Here is a 27,940-nt window from a genome sequence, read left to right on the forward strand (position 1 = left end):
TGGGATTTTGATTAGGATTGCATTGAATGTATAAATTGTTTTGGGTTAGATTGACATGTTAATGATATTTAATCTTCCAATCCATAAACATAGACTATTTTTCTATTTACTTTGATCTTCTTTGTTTTCTTTTAGCAATGTTTTGTAGTTTTCTGTGTACAGGTCCTTTACATCGTAGGTTAAATTTATTCCTAGACATTTGATTTTTTTAGTTGCTATGGTGAATGGAATTTTTTTTCTTGATTTCTTCTTCTAATTGTTCACTGCTTATGTATGGAAACACTACTGATTTTGGGGTCCTGAAATTGTACCCTGCCACTTTGCTGAATTCTTTTATTAGTTCTAGGAGCACTATTGTGGATCTTCTCAGGGTTTCTGGCATATAGGATCATATCATCTGCAAAGAGACTTTCCCAGTTTGGATGTCTTTTATTTTATCTTTTTTTTTTTTTTCCCTAATTATTCTGGTAAGAACTTCCAGTAAAATGCTGAATAACAGTGGTGACAATAGGCATCCTTGTCTTCTTCCCCATCTTAGAGGGAAAGTTTTCAGTCTTTTACCATTAAGATGTGAGCTGTGAGATTTTCATATATGCCCTTTATCATCTTCACAAAGTTTCCCTCTCTTCCTAATGTTCTGAGTATTTTTATCGAGGGGAGCTAGATTTTGTCAAATGCCTTTTCTGCATCAATAAGATGATCATAGATTTTTTTCCTTCATTCTACTAATTGGTTTATTTCATTAATTAATTTTAATGTAGACCCAACTGCATTTGGGGATAAATTTCATTTGATCATGGTGTATAATTCTTTTAATATGGTGCTGGATTCAGTTTGCTAGTATTTTATTGAATACTTTTGAATCTATATTTTAAAAACATATTGTTTTGGGAAGCAGACTTGGCCCAATGGATAGGGTGTCTGCCTACCACATAGGAGGTCCGCAGTTCAAACCCCGGGTCGCCTTGACCCGTGTGGAGCTGGCCCATGTGCAGTGCTGATGCGCGCAAGGAGTGCCATGCCACGCAGGGGTGTCCCCCGTGTAGGGAGCCCCACGCACAAGGAGTGCGCCCTGTAAGGAAAGCCGCCCAGCGCGAAAGAAAGTGCAGTCTGCCCAAGAATGGTGCAGCACACACGGAGAGCTAACACAACAAGATGACACAACAAAAAGAGACACAGATTCCTGGTGCCACTGATAAGGATAGAAGCAGTCACAGAAGAACACACAGCGAAGGGACAGAGAGAGCAGAAAACTGGGGGACAGGGGGAATAATAATAAAAAATAAATCTTAAAAAAATATATATATATTGTCTGTAGTTTTCTTTTCTTGTGGTATCTTTGTCTGGCTTCAGTATGAAGTTGATGTTGTCCTCACAGAATGAATTAGGAAGTGTTCCCTCCTCCTCAACTTCTGGAAGAGCTCGAGTAGAATTGAAGCTACGTTTTGCAGAATGTTTGGTAGAATTTTCCTGTGAAGTCATCTGGTTCTGGGCTTTTCTTTGTTGGAAGGTTTTTTTTTTTTAAGTTAGTCAATCTCTTCACTAATGATTGGTTTGTTGTGATCTTCAATTTCCACCCAAGTCGATGTAGGTAGTGTGTTTATTTTTAAGAATTTGTTCATCTAGGTTATCTAATTTATTGGCTTCCATACTATCATAATAGTCTTTTTTAATTCAATGGGCAATAATAATATCTCCCTTTTCATTTCTGATTTTTGTTATTTGTAGCCTCTCTTTTTTTTCATTGTCAGTCTAGTTAAAGGTTTGTCAATTTTATTGATCTTTTCAAAGAACCAACTTTTGGTTTTGCTGATTCAATTGTTAGTTTTCTGTTTCTTTTATGTCTCCTCTAATATCTATTTCCTTCCTTCGTCTCACTTTTGATTTAGTTTGCTTTTCTTTTACTTCCAGTTTTGAGGTTAGGTGTCTGATTTGAATTCTTTCTTTCTTTAAGATACCAGGGCCGGGGATTGAATGCAGGACCCTCCAGGGCCCTGTATGTGACAAGCTGGTGCTCAACTGAGCCACATCAAGTCCCAAGTTGGTTTCTTCATTTGTTTGATTGTTGTCTGTTTTCAGGAGGCACTGGACCTCCGGTGTGAGAGGTGGGTGCTCAACCACATGAGTCACATCTGCATACCCCTATTTTTATTTTTTTAGATTTATTTTATTTATTTAATTCCCCCCCTCCCCCGGTTGTCTGTTCTCTGTGTCCATTTGCTGTGTCTTGTTTCTTGGTCCGCTTCTGTTGTCCTCAGCGGCACGGGAAGTGTGGGTGGCACCATTCCTGGGCAGGCTGCACTTTCTTTCGCGCTGGGTGGCTCTCCTTACAGGTGCATTCCTTGCGCGTGGGGCTGCCCTATGCGGGGGTCATCCCTACGTGGCAGGACACTCCTTGTACGCATCAGCACTGCACATGGGCCAGCTCCACACGGGTCAAAGAGGCCCGGGGTTGGAACCGCGGACCTCCCATGTGGTAGACGGACGCCCTAACCACTGGGCCAAGTCCGTTTTCTCCTCCCATTTTTAATGTAAGCATTTGGAGCTATAAATTTTCCTCTCAGCACTGCCTTCACTGCTTCCTATAAGTTTTGGTATCTTCATTTTCATTTTCATTCACCTCAAGGTATTTCCTAATTTTGTTTGTGAATTCCTCTTTAACCTACTGGTTACTTAAGAGAAAACTATTTAATTTCCACATATTTGTGAATTTTTCACTTCTTTTTTTTTTTTTATTGATTTTTACCTTCATTCATGTGGTCAGAGAACATACCTTGTATAATTTCAATATTTTTTAACTTATTGGAACTTGTTTTGTGACCTAACAATGGTTTATCCTGGGGAATAATTCATGTGCACACAGGAAGAATATGTATTCTGCTTTTGTTGGGTTTCTAATTTCATTGTTAATCAGTCCTCTGCTGACAACTCAATAGAGACCCTTTGCAGATCTTCAGTGCTCTCTCCCTGTGCAGATGTCTTCTCTCTAGTACTCTGCCCTGTGGACTTTAGCCTTTCTGGCTTACCTCCAGACTTCCAGCTCTACCTTCGCAACCTGGGAAGACTGCCAGGCTCTACCTACATTCCTCCTTCCTGTGCTGAGACTGGAAATTCAATCTACACAGCAATTTTTTTTTTTTTCATGCAGTAAGTTGAGATGTTCATAAGACTCACATCATTTGTTCTTCATTTCTTGGGGATTACTGTCCAGTGTGTCTAGGTATTATATGTCTGAGAATCACTGTTGCATACATTTTCTCTGTTTTTTAAGTTGTTTTAGGCAGGAGAGTTGCTCCTTTTTGGCTGAAAGCAAAGTTTCTTATTTCAAAGTTTAACAGCAAGAAAGACAATGACTGATTGTCCAGAAGAAAAATGGTTAAGGAACATTAATAAGCAATTCTCAAAAGAAATCCAAATGGCCTATGAATATATGAAAAAAATGTTTGGACCTCACTAATAAACTAAAAGTTTTCAAGTCATCTTTTTCTCCTATTAAGCTTTTTAAACAGTTTACAATTAATACCCAGGGTTTTCAAAGGAAAAAAATAGAACCGTATTACTGTGAGTCCAAATTAGTACATATTTTCTGGATGGTAACTTAGTAAATCATATCAAAAGCATGAAAATGTTAAAATTCTTGAATCCACTAATTCTACTTGTGAAATTAATTTTAGAGGGAAAACAGGGAGTATATAGTAAGTTAATTCTAAGATGGCTGCGCTTTCACTTTTTACTATCTCTGAAACCTGAGATATATCTTACCAGTCATGGAGTGTCGGTTTGATTTTCAGTTTTTTAGTGATGTATAAAACAATGAACATCTTGCAAACTCTAGCATTTAGGTTCAGTGAAATATTCTATTTACAAGGATTCATGGAAGTAGTGCTTATTAAAGGAGAAAACCAGTAAAAACGTCTAGGTAAATAAATGAACTTATGCCATAGTATATCGTATAGGCCATTTCATGATTTAAAATTATAATTATCACTCATAGTAAATTGGTAAGGATTGGCGAAAATATAAACAGAAGTTCCACATTTTTCATACTTACAAGATCCTCCACCTTGTCATCAAAATTTGGCTGAGGCAACTTATCAGGAACTGGTGACTGCTCAAGCAGCATGGGACCGATACTACTTAAATCTTTTTTACAAACAGGTGTTCCGCCTTTATGCAACGGAGTATTTGCTGGTAAGGATTCATCAAACACTTCAGGACTTAAGTCCTCTCCAAAAGTAACTCTTTTCCTCTTCTTCACATTTTGAAAAGCCAGTACTTTACTATTTTCTTGATCTTCTATGAATAAGAAATGGGAATACATTAGAAAATCAAGCTATCTTTCTTATTGAAAAGGCATATACTAGAACCTTTTAACATATTTATAATCAACTATTGTACAATAAATATTAACTAGTACTGAAAATGTAAAATGGAAAATATAAGCAGTATTTCTAATTAAAATATGGTTAAGAGGTGTTAAAATAAATTTTGTATGACTATCCTAAATGTACATAAATGTCGACTATATATTTCCTTTGCAAGTTTCACCATTAGGCAAAAGTGGATAGATGGCAAGTTCTGAGACTTGCCAAAGAGATTCTATCCTTCCCAACTGTTCGTGCTTATGTAATTTCACAAGCATCAAAGCATGAGCAGACAGCTGAAAATTCCATGTACTATATATATAAGATTTTTTCTAACAATAAAATGATATTCTGAGGCTTAAAAATAAATAAATAATATCTTACCTGATTTTTGTTCTTTGTAACACTTTGCAAGATTTGAGATCAAGTTTGGGTTAGCCTCTTCTTCACAGAGATTGTCACGGTGTTCCTAACAAAATAAATACCAATGAGTAATTTCATATACACACACATTGAGAGATTGAGAGAAAGGCATTAAGAATGGCAATTTTGAATTTTTTCTCCCAAGGGAAAATCTTACAGGATTGAAGATTACTTTTACATTCATAATTATTCTGGCTGTTTTAGAAGACCCTAAATTTAGCCATAAAGTAAAATTGGGTTGTCTAATAGTATTTTAGTAAATCGTATTCTAGGCCCAAATCAGAGAACAGAAATCCACAAACATGCACTAGAATTCATTCCCTCATCTTTGGTCTGGCAAATGAAGTTAAGGAAAACATTGTATGGCTAGAATTATGGTGCACTATGTATGGTTCCAGACAAGGTTGACTACATAAATGATCTGAGATATAATAATTACACTAAAACAGGAGAAAGAGCAAATAGGCAAATTATATACTAAGGTGTTCTGTCTTTTAAACATGGGAATTATACCTTTGATAAGCATTTAAATTTGCTGTGTGTATTACTATATTTTTTATGAAGGAATGAGGAAAGAAGGCAGCATTTGTCTCTCTGCTTCCATTGAAGGTTAGCAAGTACGAAAGTTAATACGGAAGGGATAGTGTAAATCCTGCTAAAAAAGACAGAGCAACTCCAAACACCTGGGACACTGGAGCTCTGTGGAAGAAAGCAAAGGCTGTGGGCTTGATGAGAGTCACCTCTTAATCATCTACTTCTTCAGCCTCAACCTAAACCCCTAACCAGGGGTTCTCTATAGCTACTATTTTCTTCATTACACCTAGTCCAAGAATAGCACCTTCTCTAAGAAACAGCCCTGCCCCCAAACAACTACCCTTAAGTTCTGCCCATAATCAACTAACGTCCAAGTCAATTCATTTCCCTGACTAGGAAAATGTACACACCACTATTTGCAAACTAAGTTAACTTATAAAACAAAATTCATGTTTAGTTTGACATTTATTTTTGATTAAAACAACAACAAAGGTTAGCGAACAACTCAAATTTCATACAACTACACACTTTGGCTAGCTTAAGAAAAATATCATTACCTTTTATGATTCCAGTGGTAGTATGTGAATGTTTGCTATGTAATATTGTTAATCAGTAAGAGTTACATGGATCACTAAGATATTGATGACAATTGACCATTCACTATCCATATAGATGAAAGATAATCTAAGTCAGTTTGGCTTTTGAAACAGATTTGTAGCCATACTTGTATGTTAAAAAGTTTACGAATTAGATAAAATTGTACTTCTCATGTGCCATGAATTGGTGCTAATTTCATACTAATGCTCAAATTACCCTAAAAGATAGTTGCTAATAGCTCCTATTATAAATAAGGAAACCAAAGCACAAAAAAGTTAATTAGCCCAGCTGTTGACACCAGGTACTTTGACTCCAAAGTCTGTATCTGATGTCATAGATTTTAACATTAGACCTATCCAGGTTCATTTAACAGCCTCTAAATTTAAATGAAATGGGTTAAAGCCTTTCTTGGAGAACTACTACAAGGACTGAGTTAAAGTACAAGATATACCAGAAAGGTCAAATAGATCTTATCAATGTACTCTTTTCTCATACTAACTGAGTTTAGAGAAAAAAGCATGCCTATGTAAGAGTTATTTCTAAGATCAAATACTTTGGGTGGAAATATATAACATATTGGCACAATCTGTTATGAATGCTTTATAAACTATTGTCTAATTATATTAAATTTTGCATATTATATACAGAAGGTGCAGAAAGAAACAAAAACTCCACACAGAGGTATAAATGAGAAATGGGGAGGAAAAAATTAGGATGAGGCATTTAATTTTTTTTTTTAAGATTTATTTTATTTATCTCTCCCCATCCCCTCGATGTTTGTACTTGCTGTGTCTGTTTGTCTTCTTTCTGTCTCTTTTAGGAAGCACCAGGAAGTGAACCCAGGACTTCCAATGTGAGAGGTGGGTGCCTAATGGCTTAAGCCACCTACGTTCCTTGTTTTGTTGGGTGTCTCGTTATGTTTTTCCTCTTCTGTCTCTTGTTGCATCATCTTTTGTCAGCTTGCTGTGCCCACCTTTTGCACTAGCTCGCTGTCTTCTTTAGGAGGCACCAGGAACTGAACCACAGACCTCCCGTATGGGAGGCAGGAGCCTAATCACTTGAGCCACATTCGTTTCTCAGCATTTAATTTAAAACCAGTATGACATATAACATTTCAGAGGTATTGTTTTGAACCAAAACGGATTTTTATTCAATTTTCTTTAGGAAATATAACTCTATACTTACCTGTAAGCTTTCCAGAAACGGCTTAACAGAGGGTTTCTTCAGTACAGAACGAGGAACAAAGGACTCAGTGGACTGGACGTCCCTCTTGCACATTGGAAAAACTGGGGACTTGACTTCATGAACTGTGTCTGTGCTCACTTCTGTGAATTTGTCTCCCAACACAGTTTTCTGGGAAACAGCATCGCTTGATCCTTTTCCCCCTACAGAGCCAGCAACCTTAATTCCTTTAAAATAAAGAGGCAAAACGAAAGGCAGAAGATTTCCAAGTCTGACTGTTCTAGATGAAAAATGCTATGTATCTGCAAAGATAATATGCTACTAAAGAAATTCAACCCTGATATATCTTGCTTAGGAAGTAATAGCTGGGATTTCATTCAAAATATAAAAAGAAGATAGAAAAGTGGCATTGTTCACCTTCTTAAATTCAAATCTAACTTCTGAGGGTAGAGGTAAGTAAGAAGTTTTGCATCCCATGGAAACCTGGGTTAACAATGGTAAGAAGGCATCAGTGTATCAGCTACAAACTATTTGTCTCTTTGCTTATAAAACCTATTACTTTTATCATAAAACTACCCTGAGTTGAGAGCTAATGAATAAGGGCCAATTTTATTGCTGGAGCCAGAGGCATTTCAGCATGTAAGATGGCGAGGGGAGAAAACAGGAGCAGTAAAGAGAAAGAATATCAAATAAAAAAACGAATATACTGTATTATCTAAAAACAAGGCAGGAAGTGGACTTGGCCCAGTGGTTAGGGCATCTGTCTACCACATGGGAGGTCCGTGGTTCAAACCCCGGGCCTCCTTGACCCATGTGGAGCTGGCCCACACACGGTGCTGATGCGCTCGAGGAGTGCCCTGCAACGCAGGGGTGTCCCCATGTAGGGGAGCCCCATGCGCAAGGAGTGCGCCCTGTAAGGAAAGCCGCCCAGCGCAAAAGAAAGTGCAGTCTGCCCAGGAATGGCACCACACACACGGAGAGCTGACACAACAAGATGACGCAACAAAAAGAAACACAGTTTCCCATGCTGCTGACAACAACAGAAGTGGACAAAGAAGAACACGCAGCAAATAGACACAGAAAACAGACAACTGGGGCGGGGGGGGGTGAAGGGGGGAGAAATAAATAAAATAAACAAATCTTTGAAAAATAAAATAAAAATAAAAACGAGGCAAGTTTTTCCACCAAAATATTCTTCCTTCCTCACAAAAGAGAAAATTTTGCCTAATGACTGGTGATTCATTTAATAAATATGTATCAAGTACCTATTAAGTAACAGGCACTTGTCTAGGTATTAGAGATCCAATTGTGGAAAAAACACACAAAAGCTCCCCTACCTTCATGGAACAAAGAGACAATATAAAATATACCAACACCAACAAGAGATGGGGAAGGAGAGAAGTAGATATGAGACAATAAAGGGATAGCATGAAGGAACCTTGTGATGGAAGTGTTCTGTATATTAACTGTGGTGTGGGCACATGAATCTAGACTTGTGATAAAATTGCATGGAATGAAATACACACATAAATGAGTGCATGCAAAACTGGTGAATATGAAAAAAGTTGATATGCTATACCAAAGTCAATTACCTGACTGTGACACATTCAAGATTTAATACTGGGGAAAACCGGGTGCGGCGTATACGGGATCTCTCTATATTATTATTATTTTTTTACAACTGCACGTGAATCTAAATTACCTCAAAATAAAAAGTTTAAAAATATACATGTATACATACACATGCACACATAAAGTAGTAATGCATGCTACTAAGGAAAATAATGCACAGATGAAGGCATATGGCACAGTAAGATGGGAGAGGAGGTGTTACTTTTTTTGTGTAGTCAGGGACAGGTTCCTGAGCAGACATCTGAATTAAGTAAGGAAGCAAGCTACGCACAGACCCAGGAAAGAGCATTACATGCAGAGAGAAGTCAAGTGTAAAGACCTGAGGTAGATGGCTTATCAGAGATACAGCAAGGCCAGTATGAGGGGAACAGAGTGAACAAGGAGAAAAGAGCTAAAAAACGCTTAAAGTAATGGCTTATGACTTGAAACATGCAAGGTCTAGTAGAAATAGTATGGACATTGGATACTGAAAGTGTAATGGAAAGCCAATGAAGGATACTGAGGAGAGTGACACAGTGTGACTTACATTTTGAAAGAATTATTCCTGCTACTGTTAGGTGACTATAAGGGGTGGGTATGGTTGGGTGGGACAAGAATGGAAGCAAGGAAATGAGTTAAGAGGATAAGCAAAACAATCCAGCCAAGAGACAGACTAGATATATTGATAGCAGTGGTGAGAAGTGGTTAGACATCTGATATATTTTAAAAGGCGAGCCAACAACATTTGTTAATGGTATTGAAAGTTTAATTTCAAAAAAAGAGTCAACGTAACTTCAAGGTTTCTGGCACAAGCAATTAGGTGAATGACAATATCATTAGATGAATTAGGTGAATGATATTGAGATGAAAAAAACAGATAGGAGCAGGTTGGGGAAGGAAAAGAAAATCAAAACCTGGTTGGATAATAAGTTTGAGATGTTTATTGTACATCCAAGTGAAGACCAAAAAGGGATTGAAGTTTAGAGTTAGGCCAGAGGCCAAGGACAGATATTTAAATTTAAGAGTCAACAGCATATAGATGATATTTAAAGTTATGAGAATGTGTAAAATCGCCTATGCAGTGAGTATAGACAGAAAAAAGGTTAAAGCACTGAGCCTTGGGGCATTCAAACATTTTAAGATCAGGAAGGAAGAGGAAGAACAAGGAAAACAGACAAAGAAGAGACAGTCAATGATAAAGGGGAAAACAGGAGAGAACAATGTCCCAAAGTCCAGGGAAGAAAATGTTTCTCACAGGAGGGCATGATCACTCTGCCTGTAATGTGGCTGAATCATCAAGGAGAGGAATATATTGAGATTAACCACTGGGATGACAATGAGGAGGGTGTTGGTTACCAAGTTTTATTTAATGCTAGTTCAAGAAAGAATAGAAGGCAAGGAGACAGAGCACAAGCCTGTTCTTCAAAGGAATTTTGCTATATAGGAATGCAAAGAAATGGAATTATGGTTGGAAGGAAATCCTGGGTTAAGGGAAAGTTTAGGATGGGATACTATATATTATATATTGATAGGAACAGGTAACACTATAGAAAAGAGAGGAGGAAATTCAGATGTAAGGACCAACAGCCCTTGGAGAGGAATGAGGTAATGAGAATTAGCCCATAGTGAAGTGGCTGGCCTTAGATCAGAAAACAAAATACATTTGTTAATATGTTTATCGGGCCTATTCTTCATAATAGATCCTATCAGCTTGGAAATAGTTCGCTTATTTTTACTGGTAGTTCAAATATGAAAATGCCATCTCTCACATAACAAGAATTCTAAAACAATTCTAAGTCATGAGATCCTAAAAATTAGGGAGCTTTTATTCATTTTAGTTTTTTTTAAATTTTAGCATATAGATAGAACCACAAATGTCTACTGAATGGAAGGCAGAATTGGCACATGTACTAAAGAAAAATTAAATACTTACCATTTGAAGCCTCTGTAAGATGTAAAAGTGGAATAGATTCTTCAGTTAAACATCCAGAATCTGCTAAACCAGGTCCAAAAGATTTCTTGGGGGAAAAAATTTAAAGGGTAAAGAAGTAATAACATTTTATTACAATTATTTGTTTTATTTACTTTATTAACAGCACTGAATTACTTATAGTATTAATGATACCTTTAAAGGTTTTGAATAAGCATTACTGATTATCTGGAAATCTGGCGTTCAGTCTATCAATTACCTTCCTTATCTGGCTAACTCTTATAAAAATATATAGGAATTTAACAAGAATATTCATTCTAATTATTAATATATCCTAACCATTCCATAAAACAATTTTCAGTTACCTTAGAAAAGTTTAAAGGACATGTTTTGTTGCCATATTGCTTCAAGTCTATAAAAATGTTAACTACAATCCTTCTAAAGAAGAAGTTGTCCAAAGTAAAGAAAAGTGTTATATAACACTAATCAAACAACAAACGACACAATAGCTAGGATAGGAAAAACACTAATGGCCAGGAGAAGCACATTAATATTAATTTGGAAGTCATTTCTAAATCATGGCTTGTGTCCAAGCAATTAAAGTTCTGATAAAGAAACAATTACTGGTGTTTCTATTAGAAGATGATTTTATATTAACCTGAAAAAGCAAAGGGAACAGATTACAGTTGACTTGGAGATACAATTGAAACCCACCTAACTGAATAATCTTTAGTGACTATTAATTCTTATATGAGTCCAAATAAAACAACAGGACATTTAACTGGATCTACATGACAGAGAAGGCACTGAAAAAAAGTTCAAACTTATAATGATAAGTGCATCCTCTCACTGGAGTAACAGGAACCTAATGTATTAAACCTGGATTAGCAGTATGAAGCAGGAAAAGTCAATCATGAGAAAATAAGCTCTCTGTTTACACTGTCAGTGAAAGTTAAGGATCTTCAATAGTATTATTTCCTACTTTTGTAAAATTCAAATTGGTTATGACCTTTTGATAATCTTGACAAGCTTTAAGTAGTTATAAGCAACCAAAAAGAATGAGCAGCGCAAAGGAGAAATTAACTGTATAAAAGCCTGCTTCATAGTCATTATTTCAGCAGTTAGAGGCAGCAAGTCAGAAGAACAAGATCCCCCAGACCCGAGCACATCCCATATGTAATTTTTATCTGGCTTAAATTATATGTTTATAGGTCTGCTTACTCCAACAGACAAAAAGCTCCTCAAGAGCAAATGACTTGCTGACTACAGTACACACAGTATCCACAATGACACCTGGCATGCAGTGTTCATAAGGTCAGCAGCCAAAAGCAACATATCGAAACCGTTTCTAATAACAAAAAAAAACAATAACAAAACAATTAAAATGCAGGAAATAGACATATATACATGTAATTTACAACCTCAGCTACAGTATAGCAGTATAAGGAACTATAACTGAAAAGGGGTTGTGACAGTCTTAAAGCTGCCCATGTAGAAAACCACAGCTTCATTTTCCTGTTTCAAGGAAATGAATTACCTCAGAAAGATCAGCAGAAGTTTCAACAGTACATGCTCCATCTATATCGGGAGAAGTATTATTATTGAATTTCTGGAGATCAATTACTTTTCTTTCAGCATCAGTTAGATTTTCACTAGAGTTGCTCTGATAGGATATTCTCCATTGTTTGGATGGTAACTTCACAGGGGACCCAGACTGTCGACACTCCGTAGGACCTTCTTTTTTGGCTATATACACAAAACAAAATAACACAGGCATAAATATTTTACTTTAAAATATAATTTTAGTAAAAATTAGAGCTCGAGTCTAAATACTCTATCAATGAAAAAAATCTATTTTTTTAAATTCAGAAAGGAACATCTCACTGGAAGGCAAGAAAACAACTATTTAAAAAAAAATAAAAATTTTTTGATAACAAATTTAAATTATTAGACTTGTTTTCCAGACTTTAACATGTGCAAACATATATACCTAAAAATCAAAGGTTGGGAGCAGATGTCGCTCATGGGAGGTCCTGGGTTCGGTTCCTGATCCCTCTCAAAAACAACAAAAACACACAACAAGCAAACAAATGGAAAAATCAACTCAGGGGAGCTGATGTGGCTCAGTGGTTGAGCACCAGCTTCATATATATGAGGCTGCAGGTTCAATCCCCAACCCAGCTCCTCAAAAAAAAAAATCAAGGGTTATAAACTCAAATTTGCTATATGCCGAATTCTAAAGCTGAAACAAGCTAACTGGTCCAACATTTTAAAACTTTAAATGTAATCATCACCACATGGGAATGTCAAGTATTAGTTTTTTTCCTAAGAGAAACCAAAAATCCAGACTTTTATATGAAACATAAATGTTAGGCACCATTTAAAAACAAATTATACAACTAATTTGCAAACCCTGCTCTAAAAAGATTTGCTCTCGTACTGTGAAATTAAATCTTTTTAATCTTAGAAGTTTGTCTACATAAAGACCAAAGTCAAAATTGATTGAATATTTTATACTCACTGAAGTCTGTTGACTCGACCTCTCTTTCTGTCTCTGAGGATTCAGGACAGTCAGCCATTTTCTTGTTTTCCCTTATGGAGTGAAAAGCTGATTGGAAGGCAGATATTCGCTCTTTCAATGAATTAGCATTTCGGTGTAATACTGGGCTGCCCTGTTAAAGTAGAAAGACACAGGGAGTATTATAAGCCAAATCAAACATAGTTTCTGTATTCTAGGTATAGACTATATCTATTGAATCCAAAACTTGATACACAAAGGCTTTTTGAAGATCAGAGGGTAATGATGCCCAGTTGTTTGGTCATGCAAGCACTGGGCTAATAGTAATACAAGGGCATTTCATTGACTTTAATCATCAGTGAGTTGATTACTTAGATGGCTGATTACATCTACAATCAACTGAGGAGACTGCCGTCAGCAACGAGTGACATCTCATCCAACCAGTTGAAGGCCTTAGAAGGAGAAGTGATTTCAGCATTTCAGAGAGAAAATTCCCATCTCTACTTCAGACAGCCAGCGTCTTTTGAGGAATTAATCAAAGACCTTCACTGGAACCCCTGGAGCCTGCTCTATGGAATTTGGACTTGTGCATTATCATGGTTGTGTGAAACAATTTTATAAAATCTCACACTATTTACAGATACTTCCTGTCAATTCTGTTTCCCTATTTTGGTATTGAGAGTAGTTCTTGAGAAACAGAATCTTAAAAATGGGATTTCTGAATTGGTTCTGGGATTTTTACAATAGGTTCTTTACTCTGATTAGATTCAAGGGCACTAAAGACTCTCTCTTCAATAATCAAGAGGTCACTGACAGTTCATGATATAAGTTGGCAATGAAAATAAGCAATATATCACCACTGGATACAATTTCCATGTTCCAAGGATCTGGATGAGAGTGTTTTTTAACACTTTTACAGAATTTTGTGGAGTTAAAAGGTAAAATGATGTTGGCTGGCTATTCCTAAATATGCTACACACAGTCATAAAAGAAAGGGTTAAAGGCTTCAAATTTGCAACTTAGATGCAGCATGAAACTTTTTTGTTTTTTTCAGCATGAAACCTAAGTACTGCATGAATGATGTGAAAGTTTCTATGTGTGCTCTGAAAGTAAATCTTGTTTTGTGCAGCCGGAGACTTGAGATCTCTGAAAACCAGACTCAGAGTCTCATTGTATGAGTAGCAGAGTTACAAGAGAAACTAAAATCTCAACCTTATAGGGTGATCTGCTATTAAACTGAGAACACTGACTGGAAAGGAGTGGAACCCTGAGGATTGGGAGGGAGACATATGGGTTGATGATGATAGTGGTGGACACATTGAAACCCTACACTCAGCTGAGACTTTGCCAGGTTTACCTGTAATGGTCTGCCCTGAGGAGTCCACCCAATGTCAGATTAATCTGTAATGGTCTGCCCTGAGGAGACCACTCAATGGCAAGCTTGCATCACCCAACCTCCAGCCTACCCTGAGGAGGAGGGTACCACCCAACCTCAGGCCTGCACTACCCAATCTCCAGCCTTGCCTCAAGGAGTCTCGACCTCCTCTCCGCCCTCAAGAAACCATCACAGTTATGTCTTATTAAAAGGAGTATTTTAAGTCTTTTCAGAACTGTGGATATTCATCTTTAATATTACACCAAGACTAAACCAGAATGTCTTAAAAATTAGTTGTGACATCAAATTTGAAGTCATATTAATGAACTTCTTGCATTGAGTTATATTAAAATCCAATGGTCTATTTTGCAAATTGAGGGTATCCCTTACCCTTGTAGATTTTGTAACATCATACATTAGTCATTTGTACAATACTGATTCAATGAGTTATATATTTTCTAAATGTTGACATATCTTATAAGGCACTATCAAAACATCACATTGATTAATATCCCCACTGATCTATCATAAAAATCTGACTGCTGGGAAGGAGTCAAGCTCACAGTGAGAGAGACAAGTTTGCCACTATTCCAATTTTTGAAAAGTCAAATTTTATCATTAGTAAGAAACATTTCAATTTTTTTCCTTCAAGTGGCAGGTTCACTTTGTTCACTTTTAAGAAAATGTCTAATTCTCAAATCTGAATTTCAAGTAAAAATGATGTTCTATGAAATAAAAGTATCTATTCCAGCTCACAGCTTAAACAATCTCATGATTTTCCTCAATCATCCATCATACTTCTATATGTACTTCTGAAGTGTTTTAAGGAAACTTCCTATTTCATCATCTACAATACTTAAAATTCAGGTTTAATAAAATGTATAACTTTTATTGCTTTATCAAAGACAATTCTTAAGTGAAAATGGTTTTAACATTATCATTATTACTGTGGATGCACAGCAGTAAATAAAGTGACAACTTAGTGCCACTGCTTTATTTGTGCCAAGGTATCAGCAGTTTTACCCACCATTGCTTTTGTACCATGAGAGCAAATATCAAGAGAGAGAAAAAAAAAAGCAAATAACAGTAATATCTTAGTATTAGTACAAAAATGTTTTGACTTCATAAACCTGTTGAAAGGGAACCAGGGATCCCCAAAGGTCTACAACTAACTTTAATATCCACTACACTATATAGCCTCATGAATAATGTCTAAAATTGAAAAATAAAAGAGTGGCAACGTAAGCATGCTCTTTTAAAATAGGAGGGGATAAAGCGGACATGGCTTAACTGATAAAGCATTCGTCTACCATATGGAGGGTCCAGAGTTTGATACCTAGGGCCTCCTGACACGTGTGGTAAGCTGACGCATGCACAGTGCTGCAGAGCTCAGGGAGTACCACGCCACACAGAGGCGCCCCCCGTGTAGGGCTGCCCCACACGCAAGGAGTGAGCTCCACAAGAAGAGCTGCCCCGCATGAAAAAAAGCACACACTGCCCAGGAGTGGCACCGTACATATGGAGAGCCGACCAGCAAGATGATGCAACAAAAAAGAGATGCAGTTTCCCAGGGCCACCTGATAATGCAAGTGGATGCAGAAGAGCACACAGCGAATAGACACAGAGAGCAGACAATGGGGGGGAAGGGGAGAGAAATAAAAAAATAAATCTTAAAAAAAAAAATAGGAGGGGAGGGGATGTAGTTCAGTGGCTGAGTGCCTGCCTCTCATATAAGAGGACCCTGGTTCGATCACCCAGTACTTCCCAAAAAAAAAAAAAAGGAAGGCCCCTACCAAAAAAATACAATAGACAAGAGTTGTCCTTCAGGAAGGGTAAACTGGTCTTGTGTTTTTCATAAGCTTATGCAATACACCTTTTTAAGAATACACATTTTGATAAGAATTAGAAAAAATATTTAAATACGTCCCCATCAGCAGACAAACAATTTGCTCCCTTCGACAAGGCTGTCCCAAATCTGTCCTGGGATGACTGTTGCCTCTACATTCCAAATCACGGTAGTCATTAAAAATTAGACACTTAGAGACAAAATATTAAAAGAAAAAGATTGGAAGACACTGCCTCATCTCATTAAAGAAACAGACATTAGGCAGAAAAAATTTTGCAGAATAAAGTAGAAAGCGCCTCTGGAAAGCCATTTCTATCCAGCAACACATACTCTGATATATCAATGGATGATATCAAAATTTATACTAATTGCACATTCTCTGTAAGATAGAAAATATTATCATTGCAGATCCAAAACAGATGATGAGATACATTAGAAGGCAGAAAAAACATTGCACAAAAACTGTAAAAGAGCAAAACATTCTCCCTAGAAGAATGTATGACAGAACTAGGAAAATCATACCTGAAAAGGGGAATTCTGTGCCAAAGGAGATTTGTCAGCATTCTTTAAATTCCGCTGCTGAGCAATGAAACAAATCAGATGGTTTGTTTCAGGAGAGCCCCGAGCACCAACTGCAGAACGTCGTCTGGATTTTTTAAGGTGGGATGATGCCTTTCCTGTAATGAAAACTCTCTTTAAACATAGAACAAAACAAGGCGATCATCAATAATTGTGCCCTACAGTCCTAAAGTGGACAAGATTGATAAAGAAAACATGATAAACACATGATCCAGAGAATTACTGGCAAAGTTGTTGATATATGATCAATTGGATAAGGATCTTTGTTTTGTCCACTGATGTATTCCATACTGCAGACACACAGAAAGCATTTATGGAGTAGTTGTTGAAGGATTACATGACCACATTTTAATCAATGGTTTTCACTTCTGTTCCTTATTTCCTGTACACAGAGGTGAACAATGGCTTATTTTTGGCAAAGGAATTCTCTTTTTCTAAATTAGTCAGTCTTATCCCCCAGGATTAAAAGGGAAGGACCTGTACCTAGGCATATGAAGGTACTACTCACTTACGTTCCAAATAATTTTGAGTCTGTTAGTGCTGAAAGCACACTACCCTGAATTCTGGCCATACACCTAAGCACACAAAATGAATCTAGCTCCTTAAAGGTCTAAGGGCACATAGAAAGGCATGCCACCTTGGCCTTGTTTCAATCATATATTGCCTAGACTAGTGCACTTTGACTTTCAAGTTCCCCATTATCATCCATTTTTAAACGCTGTTCTCCAAAACAATTTTATTCCCAATTTCTTCTCAATCTAAATTAGACTTCATTGTGAACTTCTACTCACTGAAGGAGATTAGCCCCAGAGCTAATTTTCTGTTTGTGATTTTCAAAAAGTGCACCCCAGCCTTTCAGATTTTTAAATCGTGCTCCAACTTTATCCGATTTCTGGCATTTGTGAATATAAAATGTACTACTATATACAGCATACACCCTCCTGCATCCTCATGTGTCAGGTCAAAAAGTGATTCACATGCATCTTCTTTTCCCATATTGGCATGGGGCACAAATGTGAGGAAGATTATGGTAGGTGCCCTGGCATCCTGCAATGCTAGATGTACTGTGCGGGGGTACACAGAAGTTTCCTTGAGCAAGTGAGCATGCCAAGTCAAGGAATTCACATGGGTAAAGTAAGAGTATAGACAAAGGTACATAAATACAATTGAATTATATTGGTTATTTTTAAAACTTTAAAAGCATTGTATTAGTATGACAACTTCTCTCACCTGAAGAGTTCTTAATAAAACTTTCAGGTGTAATTCCCAATTGCTCTACAGTTACTGCAGAAAAGTTCAAAGGTGATTTAAATGTATCTGGTATGCAGAGATTAGAAGTCACTTTTGCTTCACTCTTCTGAGGCGTTATAAGCTTCCCATTTCCAAAAACGAAAGAAGTATTTTCTGAAACCAACAGCAATATAATCCTACAGGTTAAACATCACTGTCAAGAAAAATACCTAAACCTTAAATTTCCCAAGGACGAAACAAATCATTACATACCAGCACTGATAATAGCAGACTCCTTGGTTTCAGATTCCTTGCCTTTGGAATTGGTATCCATCTAAAAAAGAGCCCCACCCCAAAACATAACGTGATTAGATCAAAATGCTCGTTCAAGACTGAATTCTAATACAGTCTATACTGGTATGAAAAGAGGGATCAAAGAGTGCTTTTGGAGCTGAAATTAAGGAGATAGAAATGGGGGTAACTGCTGTGCTCGATGAAACAAAGCAGACCCCATACTACAAAAGCCACGGCTTTTCAACATCTGGATTGTTCAGATGTGAACGTAGCGAACATCTGCATCATCCGGGTACCTGTTAAGGATGCAGCTTTGTGGATTCCCAGAAATTCTTGTTCAATAGGTCTGGATGGGACTTAGGAATGTGGATTTTAAAGGGCATCCCAAGTGATACAGAGAAAGTTTCATCAGGACCACTATCTCGGATAAAATGAACAAACTTCTGGGAGATACCCTAAAGAAATAGCACTGTTCCGCTGCATTTGAAATTCAAATCAGGACACTAGCCTACCTTCCACTCTCGTAACTTCGATCTCTTCCCGCTTCGGCTTATTTTGAAATCTCAGCGGCAGACGAGGGTCGAAGTCAGCAAAACCCGGATGAGGGCCGGGTACGGTGTCCCTTTCTATGCTTCGAGGCTACGGTGCCTTCGGGACCTCGGCTCTGACGGCCCGAGGTTTCGTCTGAAAAAGCAACTGTTGCCGCTAAAGCCAGCGGCCAGGGGGCAAACGCAGCGACGCGCAAACCGCTGCCTCTCGGCTTTCCTCGCCGGCTGGTCGCCACCGGACGCCTCCGGCCGCAGGCTGCCGCGACCTGCGCGCTGCCGCGACCTGCGCACAGCCGCACTCCAACCACCCGGTCCCAGCCACCGCCGCGGGGCCCGCCGCTCGATTCAAATCGCCAACTCCGCCTCCGCGACGTCGGAGCTTTGCCTGACGAATCTCTCCGCCGTAGCCACCCGCACGTGTCCACTCGCGCCACGAACTCTCCCAAGCCTCGAGGTCCTCTGTCTCGGGAAGAGGAGTAGCTCGCTGGACCTGGAGAGACGCCACCATGAGCTGCGAGTGAGCCACTGGCAGGGGACATCAGTTTTTAGCCTGTGTCCGCAGGGACTACTTTCTGGAACAGTCTCGCGGACTAATCCATCGGTTATCGTCTAACCTCGCCTCCCACCTTTCGATTGGATGCTGCAAACTTCGAAAAGAGTCATTGGACCAATCATGACACAACGACAGGTTGGCTCTCACCCAATCAGCCATTCCCTCGGCAGCCGTTTCCTTTGCGGGTTGGGTGAGTGGGCGGGGCAAAGAGGGGAGACGCTGACGGGTGTAGATCTCTCCTAGCGCTCCACCTCCTTCCCTCCAAGCCCCACCTCCGTATGCAAATAAGCTTTTCTCGCGCTTCCTATTATTGGGTTTGCGCCTGCTCCGAAGTGCTTCGCGCCTCTGTTCGGCTCCCGGTTCTGCTCTAATTGGCTTATATCTCTTCCCGTCTTTCTTCCCTCCCTCCACCTCGTATTGGGTGTGAGCCACCCAGTGCAAGGCGGTGATTGGCAGAACTGTAGCCGGCCCTGCGCTGCGATTGGCAAAGGTTAGAGTCCATCTAGGGGAGTGGGGGAAGGGCCCCAGGCAGGCTGAGGTGCGCAGGGGCGGGGTGGGAAGGAGGACTGGCCAACCCTGGGGTGTGGGACGGAGAGAGAGTGTGTGTGTCTGTGAGTAAGAGAAGGAAGGTGGCGAAGGGAGGAGAGTTCGAGTGGGTGGAGGGCGGGGAAGGGCGGGAGGAGAAAAAGGTGGGAGGAGGAAAAGGTGGGAGGGTGGCGGCTCACTCAGGACCCTGTGGGGGCAGCGCGATGAGGCGGGTGACCCTGTTCCTTAACGGCAGCCCCAAGAATGGAAAGGTAAGGGGGTCGGGAGGAGGCGAGGCGGGGCCGGCTGTGGGCGGCGAGGGCAGCGGAGGACGGACCGGGCTCCCACGGCAGACAGGAGCCGGAGGGCGAAGGGCTGAAGTTGAGTAGAGGGGCTGGGAGGTGGGCGTGCTCCCGGGGCGGCGGTGGGGGACGACCGGGAGGAGAAATCGCCTCCCCGAGGCCTTCCCACCCCCGGGCCTGCCCTTCACCTTCTCAGCACCCCGGGGACCAGGTCAGGTCAGGCTTGTGCTTAAACGTTCTCAAATCCAGGCTGTGAATCCCGGAGAATGGTGGGGACCGAGGGTGTGGGAAGGGCCACAGTTACCTGAGCGCTCGGTGCGGACGCTCCTGCTCCCACCTTGCCCGAGACGCCACTGCCCCCAGCCCTAGTCCACGGGCTGCCGAGGGCGTTGTTTCCACTTGGTGCTGAGTAATGGTCTGCTCGAGAAAGTGATCGTACTAAGTCAGGTAAAATTGAGCAGGTCAAAACAAACTATCCGACTAAATAAAATATTATTCTATCCTGCGTAGAAAAGAGGATTGAAAATTGGGACATTATCTTGATGGTTTTATCCATCTCATTTTGGCGCTCCAATCCCCCTAGTCCCGCCGCCGTCAAACTTCTGTACTCGTTATATTATTTTGCTTTCTTTAGTTACTTTGAGAACTGTGCCAGTCGACCAAAATGGACTGATTTGCTGTGTTAGGCCTTTATAGAGGGTGTGGTACTAAATATTTTTCCAACGCTAGTGCAAGCCAAATTTAATCCTGTTGCTTCTCAGCCTCTTGCCCCACCCATGAAAGTTGTTCAGCCGCTTTGGAAAATTTGACTGTTCAAGGCAGGCATGTATTGTGTGGCTAAGTGATGTGGAGAAGTAGCGTAGCCTTAGATTCTAAGGTAGATGTGAGTTGGTCTCACTGAATTATTTACTAGAATACTTTGCTTCCTGCATATTCTGGAAACATTGTGAATTTTTAAATAGTGAAATTGTGCAGTAGTATGAAAAATGGCTTTCCAATGACCCTGCAGTTTTAAGTAAACGAGCTCTAAAAACTTGAACCACTGTGGTTTGTTGACTGTAATTTTTTATTCTTCTGGTCTTCTGGATTTAATACTCATATAAATACAGAATTGGCATAAATTTAAGTTCCTGAATTTTCATAAATCCTGACTCAAAATATGCTTCCCAAAATATACATTATTTCTGGTCATTATTAGCTTTTTTTCTACCTGTTTTGTGGTTAACTACTGCTATAGTCTAATTTATATTGTCCTGGAAGAAAAATTTAATATATCCAAAGTTACAATTGTAATATGGTCTCAAAATAGACCTCTATTTGACCTTTTTAAAAATCTAACATCTCTGCTATGTTACTCCATGAAAGCCAAGCTATTCTGGTCATAAATATTTAACTGTGCTCTAAATCTCTTCAAAAACCACTGAATTTTATGATTGTCAAAGATTGGTTGAGTTAGTCTTTCATATTATTTTTAATAAAGATGTTTAAAAGCTATTTAGTTTTTACTAGGTTAGATTTTCAGATTTAAATTTTTATTTACTTTAAAAATATTTTACTGAAGACTCTCAGAAGACTGGGAAAATGCATCTGGAATAATTAAAAATAAATGTTTATATTACAAAGATTATACAAATATAAACTGGAGATTACCAGTAGGATTCAACATTAAAAATAAGCTATGTTATATCTTACTACTCTAAGAAATCTTTTCTCCAAATAGCCAAAGTTGTCAGTGTCTCCTCTCTTTTCCTTTCAGGTGATTAATAAATTATGTTACTCTTATTTGACAAAAGCGTGCAGAATAACACATTACAGCCTAGATAGGTAGGTAGGTAGGTACGTAGATAGACAGATAGATAGATAGATAGATAGATAGATAGATAGATAGATAGATAGACTGATTAACTGACTATATTTAGCCAGGATTGGCATGATCATGACATGAACGTTCGTTAAGAACATGCGGAAGCAGAGTGCTACTACAAAAAGTTTGATTTCCCATCCACCAGTTCAAATATCTGTGTCACTTTCATTGTTTTCTTATTTATCTAGCTTCTGTTTTTGTTTCCTGGTCGTAAGAATAATCTCTGGTTTTACAAATAAGTTTTCCTCCCATAATGCTTATTTTGTGGTTGCCAGACTGGGGACCATGAAGCCTGAGGTTGTGGAAGCCTGAGGTTGTGGAGGCTCACTTCTTGCAGGGAACTACATCATATGCTCACCATGAATTTATCTGTAGACTGAGTAAATGTAAGTGTAGCTAGTGACTGTTTTTTATGTAAACGGTGGTTTCCAGAGTGGGATGGCCTGCCACAAAGGGAGTACAAGATGATCCTTTGGAGTTAAGGTAGAAATATATCTTTTACTTATACTTTAAAAAAAAATAAATAAAGACACTGGTGCCTTCAATTACTAAATGTGTCAGCTGGTCACAAGCCTTCTGAGAGAAGGGAAGGTGTGCATATGTGAAGAAGTTGATAGTTTCTTCAACGATGGTGACGTGTTGAAGTTTTCAAGTGCTAGGTTAAGATTTATATCATCCGATTTTAACAAAATTAACCCTCACCAAAGCCCCAGTGGCTTCAAAAGATTCCTTTGAAGAAACTGCATATTGAATGCAATATTATTAAACAAAAGTAAACGAGGAGAAAATGGTAGAGCTGACTGATACTTGTATAAACTCTTCATACTGGGAAATTTTTTAAAATGCATCTTTTGCATCTGGGAAAAAGTCAGAAATGCCAAATTTTAAAGAAGACTATTTGAAATCCTATTTAATATTTACTATTAACAATAAATCCTTCTTAAGTTTGTATTGCTCTTTGAAATATTAGCTGCTGATAGGATAAGGGCATCCCAATTAGCAAGACATTTAAAAATATTTTCCAGCACATTACGACAAATGCCTTCAGATTTTTGTTTTTGTTTTCTTCTTTTTAATATATAAAGTCTTGTATTTGGCAGAATTTCACTAAGTTTAAATATTTAGGATCTTCTTATTAGCAGACTTTAAATAGCTTATAAATAAATAAACATATCTTTGATCACATGCTCCAAAATGTTTTACTGATGGAGGTGCACAGTCGAAAATAGAAAGCCGTAGTTCCAAAAAATTGGGACCGTTCATTTAATTTTTTTCATTTGTTTTTTCACACTACTCCATTGAAAATCAGTTATACTTGCAGCTTTCATCCTTTCTTCATGGGCCTCAGAATTACCGTTGTTCTCTTTTTGACATTCCCTGAAACAACTGGTGTAGAAGAAATTGAAAGGAGGACTCAGCCTTCTGAATGTAGTGACTTGAGTGACTTCTGAGCATACTGATGCCAGTGCAAACAAATTATCTGTACATCTTGAACTTAAGCTACTTTTTTGACACACCTTGACTTCAGAATACTCAATAATGAACTGTACAAGTCATGAGTCTTTTGTATATCTCATTCATTCATTCATTCAGCCGACACTTAATCAAGCACCTTCTGATTGTGAGACACCATGCCAGGCATTGCAGACATAGTTGAATATGAAACACATCTTAATTCTATACTGATGTTTTTATCTTTAAATTTTTGGACCAGGAAGTAACCATTTTATTCTAGGTTTAATATTAGATCACAAATACGTTATTCATATTAGGTATCCAGCTTGAACCCATTACATTGTTAGGGTTGAGGAAAGGTGAAATTGTGTGAATCTTTGCCTATTGCAATGTATGCATTAATAAGAATCTTATGAATTCTTATTACTTTTACAAGTTTCCCCTCTAAGCTTAAACATCTTAAAAATACATTTAATACATACAAAACAATACAATAAAGGCTATTAATATGCAGAAAAATATTTGAAATGAATAAAATATAGTAAACCTGCCATCCAATCAAAGAAATAGGTATTAGCAGTAACTTAATATGCTCATCCACTTTCCTATCACCCTCCCTGCCCCACCTCTCCCACAAAGGTAAAAATTTTCGTAAATTGTGTGTTTCTCTTTGCCATGTTTTTTTCCCCTTTTAAATCAGTTTTACCACATTTATGTATATATGACTAAAGTATATGTTTTTTGTTTTGTCAGCTTTGGGGTTTTAGAAAAATAGTATCGTATTGTATGTAGTCTTTTGGGACTTTTTCATTCAGTATGATATTTTTAAGATTCTGTCCATAATGTCTCAGATTGTGATAGTTTTTTCATGTTCACTGCTTTGTAATAGTCCATTGTACAAAAAAAATACTACCACGGTTTATTCTTTCTTCTGTCAATGGACATTTGAGTTTATTTTCTTTATATTTTGCTGTTAAATTTACAGTGCTGCCATAAATATTCATGTATTTGTATCCTGGTAGAAATGTGCAAGAATTTTTCTAGGGGAGGATTCCCTGAAAATTTAGAATGGAACAGAATCACCTAGAGGACTTGAGAAAGCACTTTGCTTTACTATGCCATACTCCAAGAGTTTCACGTTCAGTAGATTTGGTGTGAAACTAGGACTTTTCATTTCTAACAAATTTCCAGGTGATTCTAATCTTGCTAGTCTAGAGACCACATTTCTGAGAACCACTGCCTACAGTATATACTTGGTGGTAATTATGGGGTGTTAAAGGGCATACGAATGTTCATTTTAGGAGATAATACCAAATTGTTCTTCAATTTATATTTCTAATTTATATTTCAATCAGCATTGCATGAACCATTGATCCACATCCTCTCCAATACTTAGAATGTCAGACTTTTAAATTGTTTTTACTTAATATTTGCCTTTCTGACCAAGAGTTAATTATGTCATCCTTTTTAGAAATAAAATCATTTAATTTTTTTTAAAAATTATTAAACTGAAGGTAGAAGAAAATGTTATATATTTACTGTTTTTAAAAGCAATTTTGTTGAGATATATTCACATATGATACAGTCCATCCAAAGTGTAGTCATTGACTTTTAGTATAATCACAGAGTTGTCACCACAATCAACTTTTGAACATTATCATTACTCCAAAAAGAAAAACCTTAATAGTCATCTCTCAGTCTCCATCCATTCCTAGCCCTTCATAACTACTTCTTCCTCTATAGATTTATTTGTATTTGTATTTTATATAAATGGAATTATACAATATGTGGTACTTTGTGTCCAGTTTCTATCATTTAATATAATTATTAATTTTAATTAATTTAAAATTAAATTAATATTAAATTTAATAATAATTAGTTATTAATTTTTAAAGTTGTGAACTTACAGATTGTTTTTGCCTGCCAAAGGGCTGCTGGTGCAAAGTACTAGAAACGTGTTCGCTTTTATAAAGGGAATTTATTTGAGGTAAAGCTTACAGTTCCAAGGCCATGAAAAGTCTAAACTGAGGCACCATCAGAGATGCTTTCTCACCATAGTCAACTACCACGTGGTGAAGTGACCACCAGTCATTGCCAAGATCTCTGCCTTCCATTCCAGAATCTACCATCTCTTGTAGCCCAGTTCCTGGAGCTCAGCTTCAGCTATCAGGCATAAGGCTTGTCTCCTCATGAGCTCATTTGTGAGCCCAGCCTCTTGAGACTTGGTGCTTAAGCAGTCCTCTAGTCCACACTCAGATGGCAGGATCACATATGATGGCTTCCTATTTCTCTGTGTCTGTCTGTCTGTGGGTTTCCATTTGTATCAGACCCAGCAAGGGGATGGAGGCTTAACCTGAGTCATGCCTTACTGAAGTAGTCCAATCAAAAACCCTAAAGGTATTTTATCAAGTAATCTAATCAAAAGATCCATAACCAAAATTAATGCAATCGAAGGGTATCATAGCCACAGGAATAGATTAGTTTAAAAATAATCTTTTGGAGATTCATAAAATAATAAAACTGCCACGCTTTACCCTCTGAATGCCAAAAAGATATGTTTTTCCATATGATAAATACATTCATTACAAACCAATAGTCCAAAAACCTTAAATCATTTCAGTAGGAATGTTAAGTACAAAATCTTGTAGAAATCTGTTATAGGCATGTACCTTATCTTGGGGCAGAAATTCCCCTCTGGCTATAAACCTGTGAAACTTAGAAAACAAGTTTCTGCTTCCAGTATGCAAAGGAGGGCAGACACAGGATAAGCATTTGCTTTACCATAGGGAGAATTTAGGAGAAAAACAGGCATCACATGTCCCAGACAGTTCTGAAAACCTATAGGGCATACTTCATTAGATTTCTGAGTCTGAGAGTTATCTTTAGAATGATGTCTTCTTTTCCTCAGGGCTTCATCAGGGCCCACCCTTTCTGTGGGCTTGCACAACAGCCATTCTTTCAGTTCCACCTTCTTCAAGGATCTGGGTGGCAATCAAGCTCCAGACCACACCCTTCAAAAATATTTGGATGGCAACCACACTCTCCCTAATAGATGGGGAACAGGCCCAACACTCTCGGAGTGGTGGAGTGTCGACCTAACTCTTCCCAACCTATGGGAAATAGACCCAACTCCCTCAGAACAGTGGGGTGGTGATCTAACTCTCCCCAACCACCTAGAAGTGCACTCCAACCTCTCTAGCCTGGGGCAGCTAAAGGCTCCCTGAACAGAGGGTTGGAACATCCATCCACTTCAAATGCCAGGGCAAACTCACCCTTTCTATACACATGAGTGGAATGCCTCTCTCAGCCTGAAGAGATATCTTAATTTCAGACCTCAGCTTCCATCGTTTTCCTCTTTGAAGCCATTTTTCCTTCAATTTCACCCCCCTTTTCCCTTTTAGCCCAGGCTGATGGTGGTTTCATTCATACAGATCTCACAAAAAGCTTTTTGGTGTAGCATGCAGGAAGTAGACCCAGCTGTCAGACAATAAGACTTTCCACAAGTCCTTCCAGTATTACTGCATTTCCAATCGTGACTTACAAGTTCCAAACTTAGTTAATTCCTCAAATGGAGTGCTATCCAGAACTTTGGAGTTCTGTGGGGGCTTGTTTTCCAGAACTTTGGAGTTTCCCAAATCATCAATTCTGGTTTCTTTTGCCTAGAAGTTTAGTTCTCTTTCCTCTCACATTTTGCTATAAGCTGCAAGGAGAAGCCAGGCTGCATTTTCCTCATTTCCTTTTTTTTTTTTTGAGTTAGGTCAGTAATTTATTCAGGTAGGGAGGGAAGAGAAGTGGGAGAAAATAACAGAGCAGGGGTCCCAGGTAGAGAGAAAGGGAGTGAAAGGACATAAAGAGGGCTGATTTACAGACTACAATTCCCCACCATAGATTATAAATGCCCAAGTTTACTTGTGTGGCCACGTGGCAAGAAAAATGGTGAGAGTGGTGCACAGAAGGCAGGAACGGGTCCAGAGGCAAGACAGCGGAGTGCACTCAGGCCTCACAGTTTGCTTTTCTCATTAACTTTGGATATCTCAGCTAAATGTTCAAGCTTGTCATTTTCAAATTCTGCCCTCTAGCTAACATCAGAAATTTAGCCAATTTCTCTGCAACTTTAATACAAGGATGGGCCTTTCCTCCAGTTTCCAATAATAGTTTCATCATTTCCTTTTAAGGCCTTATTAGAACTATCTTTAGCATCTGTATTTTT

General features: G+C 38.4%; 2 protein-coding genes across 2 annotated transcripts in view; one reads left to right on the forward strand and one right to left on the reverse strand.

The window, feature by feature from the left end:
• CDCA2 (cell division cycle associated 2) overlaps positions 1 to 19,558 on the reverse strand; it is a 54,555-nt gene extending 34,997 nt beyond the window's left edge. Inside the window, exons 1-10 of the mRNA XM_058287834.2 lie at positions 18,996 to 19,558; positions 18,463 to 18,523; positions 18,190 to 18,363; positions 16,903 to 17,057; positions 13,163 to 13,313; positions 12,179 to 12,387; positions 10,645 to 10,729; positions 7,104 to 7,327; positions 4,749 to 4,833; positions 4,052 to 4,296 (exon numbers count right to left, since the gene is read on the reverse strand). Of these exons, the coding sequence (XP_058143817.1) occupies positions 4,052 to 4,296; positions 4,749 to 4,833; positions 7,104 to 7,327; positions 10,645 to 10,729; positions 12,179 to 12,387; positions 13,163 to 13,313; positions 16,903 to 17,057; positions 18,190 to 18,363; positions 18,463 to 18,523 (1,389 nt within the window). The 5' untranslated portion in view covers positions 18,996 to 19,558. The remainder of the gene's footprint in view (positions 1 to 4,051; positions 4,297 to 4,748; positions 4,834 to 7,103; positions 7,328 to 10,644; positions 10,730 to 12,178; positions 12,388 to 13,162; positions 13,314 to 16,902; positions 17,058 to 18,189; positions 18,364 to 18,462; positions 18,524 to 18,995) is intronic.
• A 544-nt stretch (positions 19,559 to 20,102) lies between these two features.
• KCTD9 (potassium channel tetramerization domain containing 9) overlaps positions 20,103 to 27,940 on the forward strand; it is a 56,046-nt gene continuing 48,208 nt past the window's right edge. Inside the window, exon 1 of the mRNA XM_004454246.4 lies at positions 20,103 to 20,381. Within this exon, the coding sequence (XP_004454303.2) occupies positions 20,334 to 20,381 (48 nt within the window). The 5' untranslated portion in view covers positions 20,103 to 20,333. The remainder of the gene's footprint in view (positions 20,382 to 27,940) is intronic.

Source organism: Dasypus novemcinctus, chromosome 25 (assembly GCF_030445035.2).
Source record: "Dasypus novemcinctus isolate mDasNov1 chromosome 25, mDasNov1.1.hap2, whole genome shotgun sequence".
Taxonomy (NCBI): domain Eukaryota; kingdom Metazoa; phylum Chordata; class Mammalia; order Cingulata; family Dasypodidae; genus Dasypus; species Dasypus novemcinctus.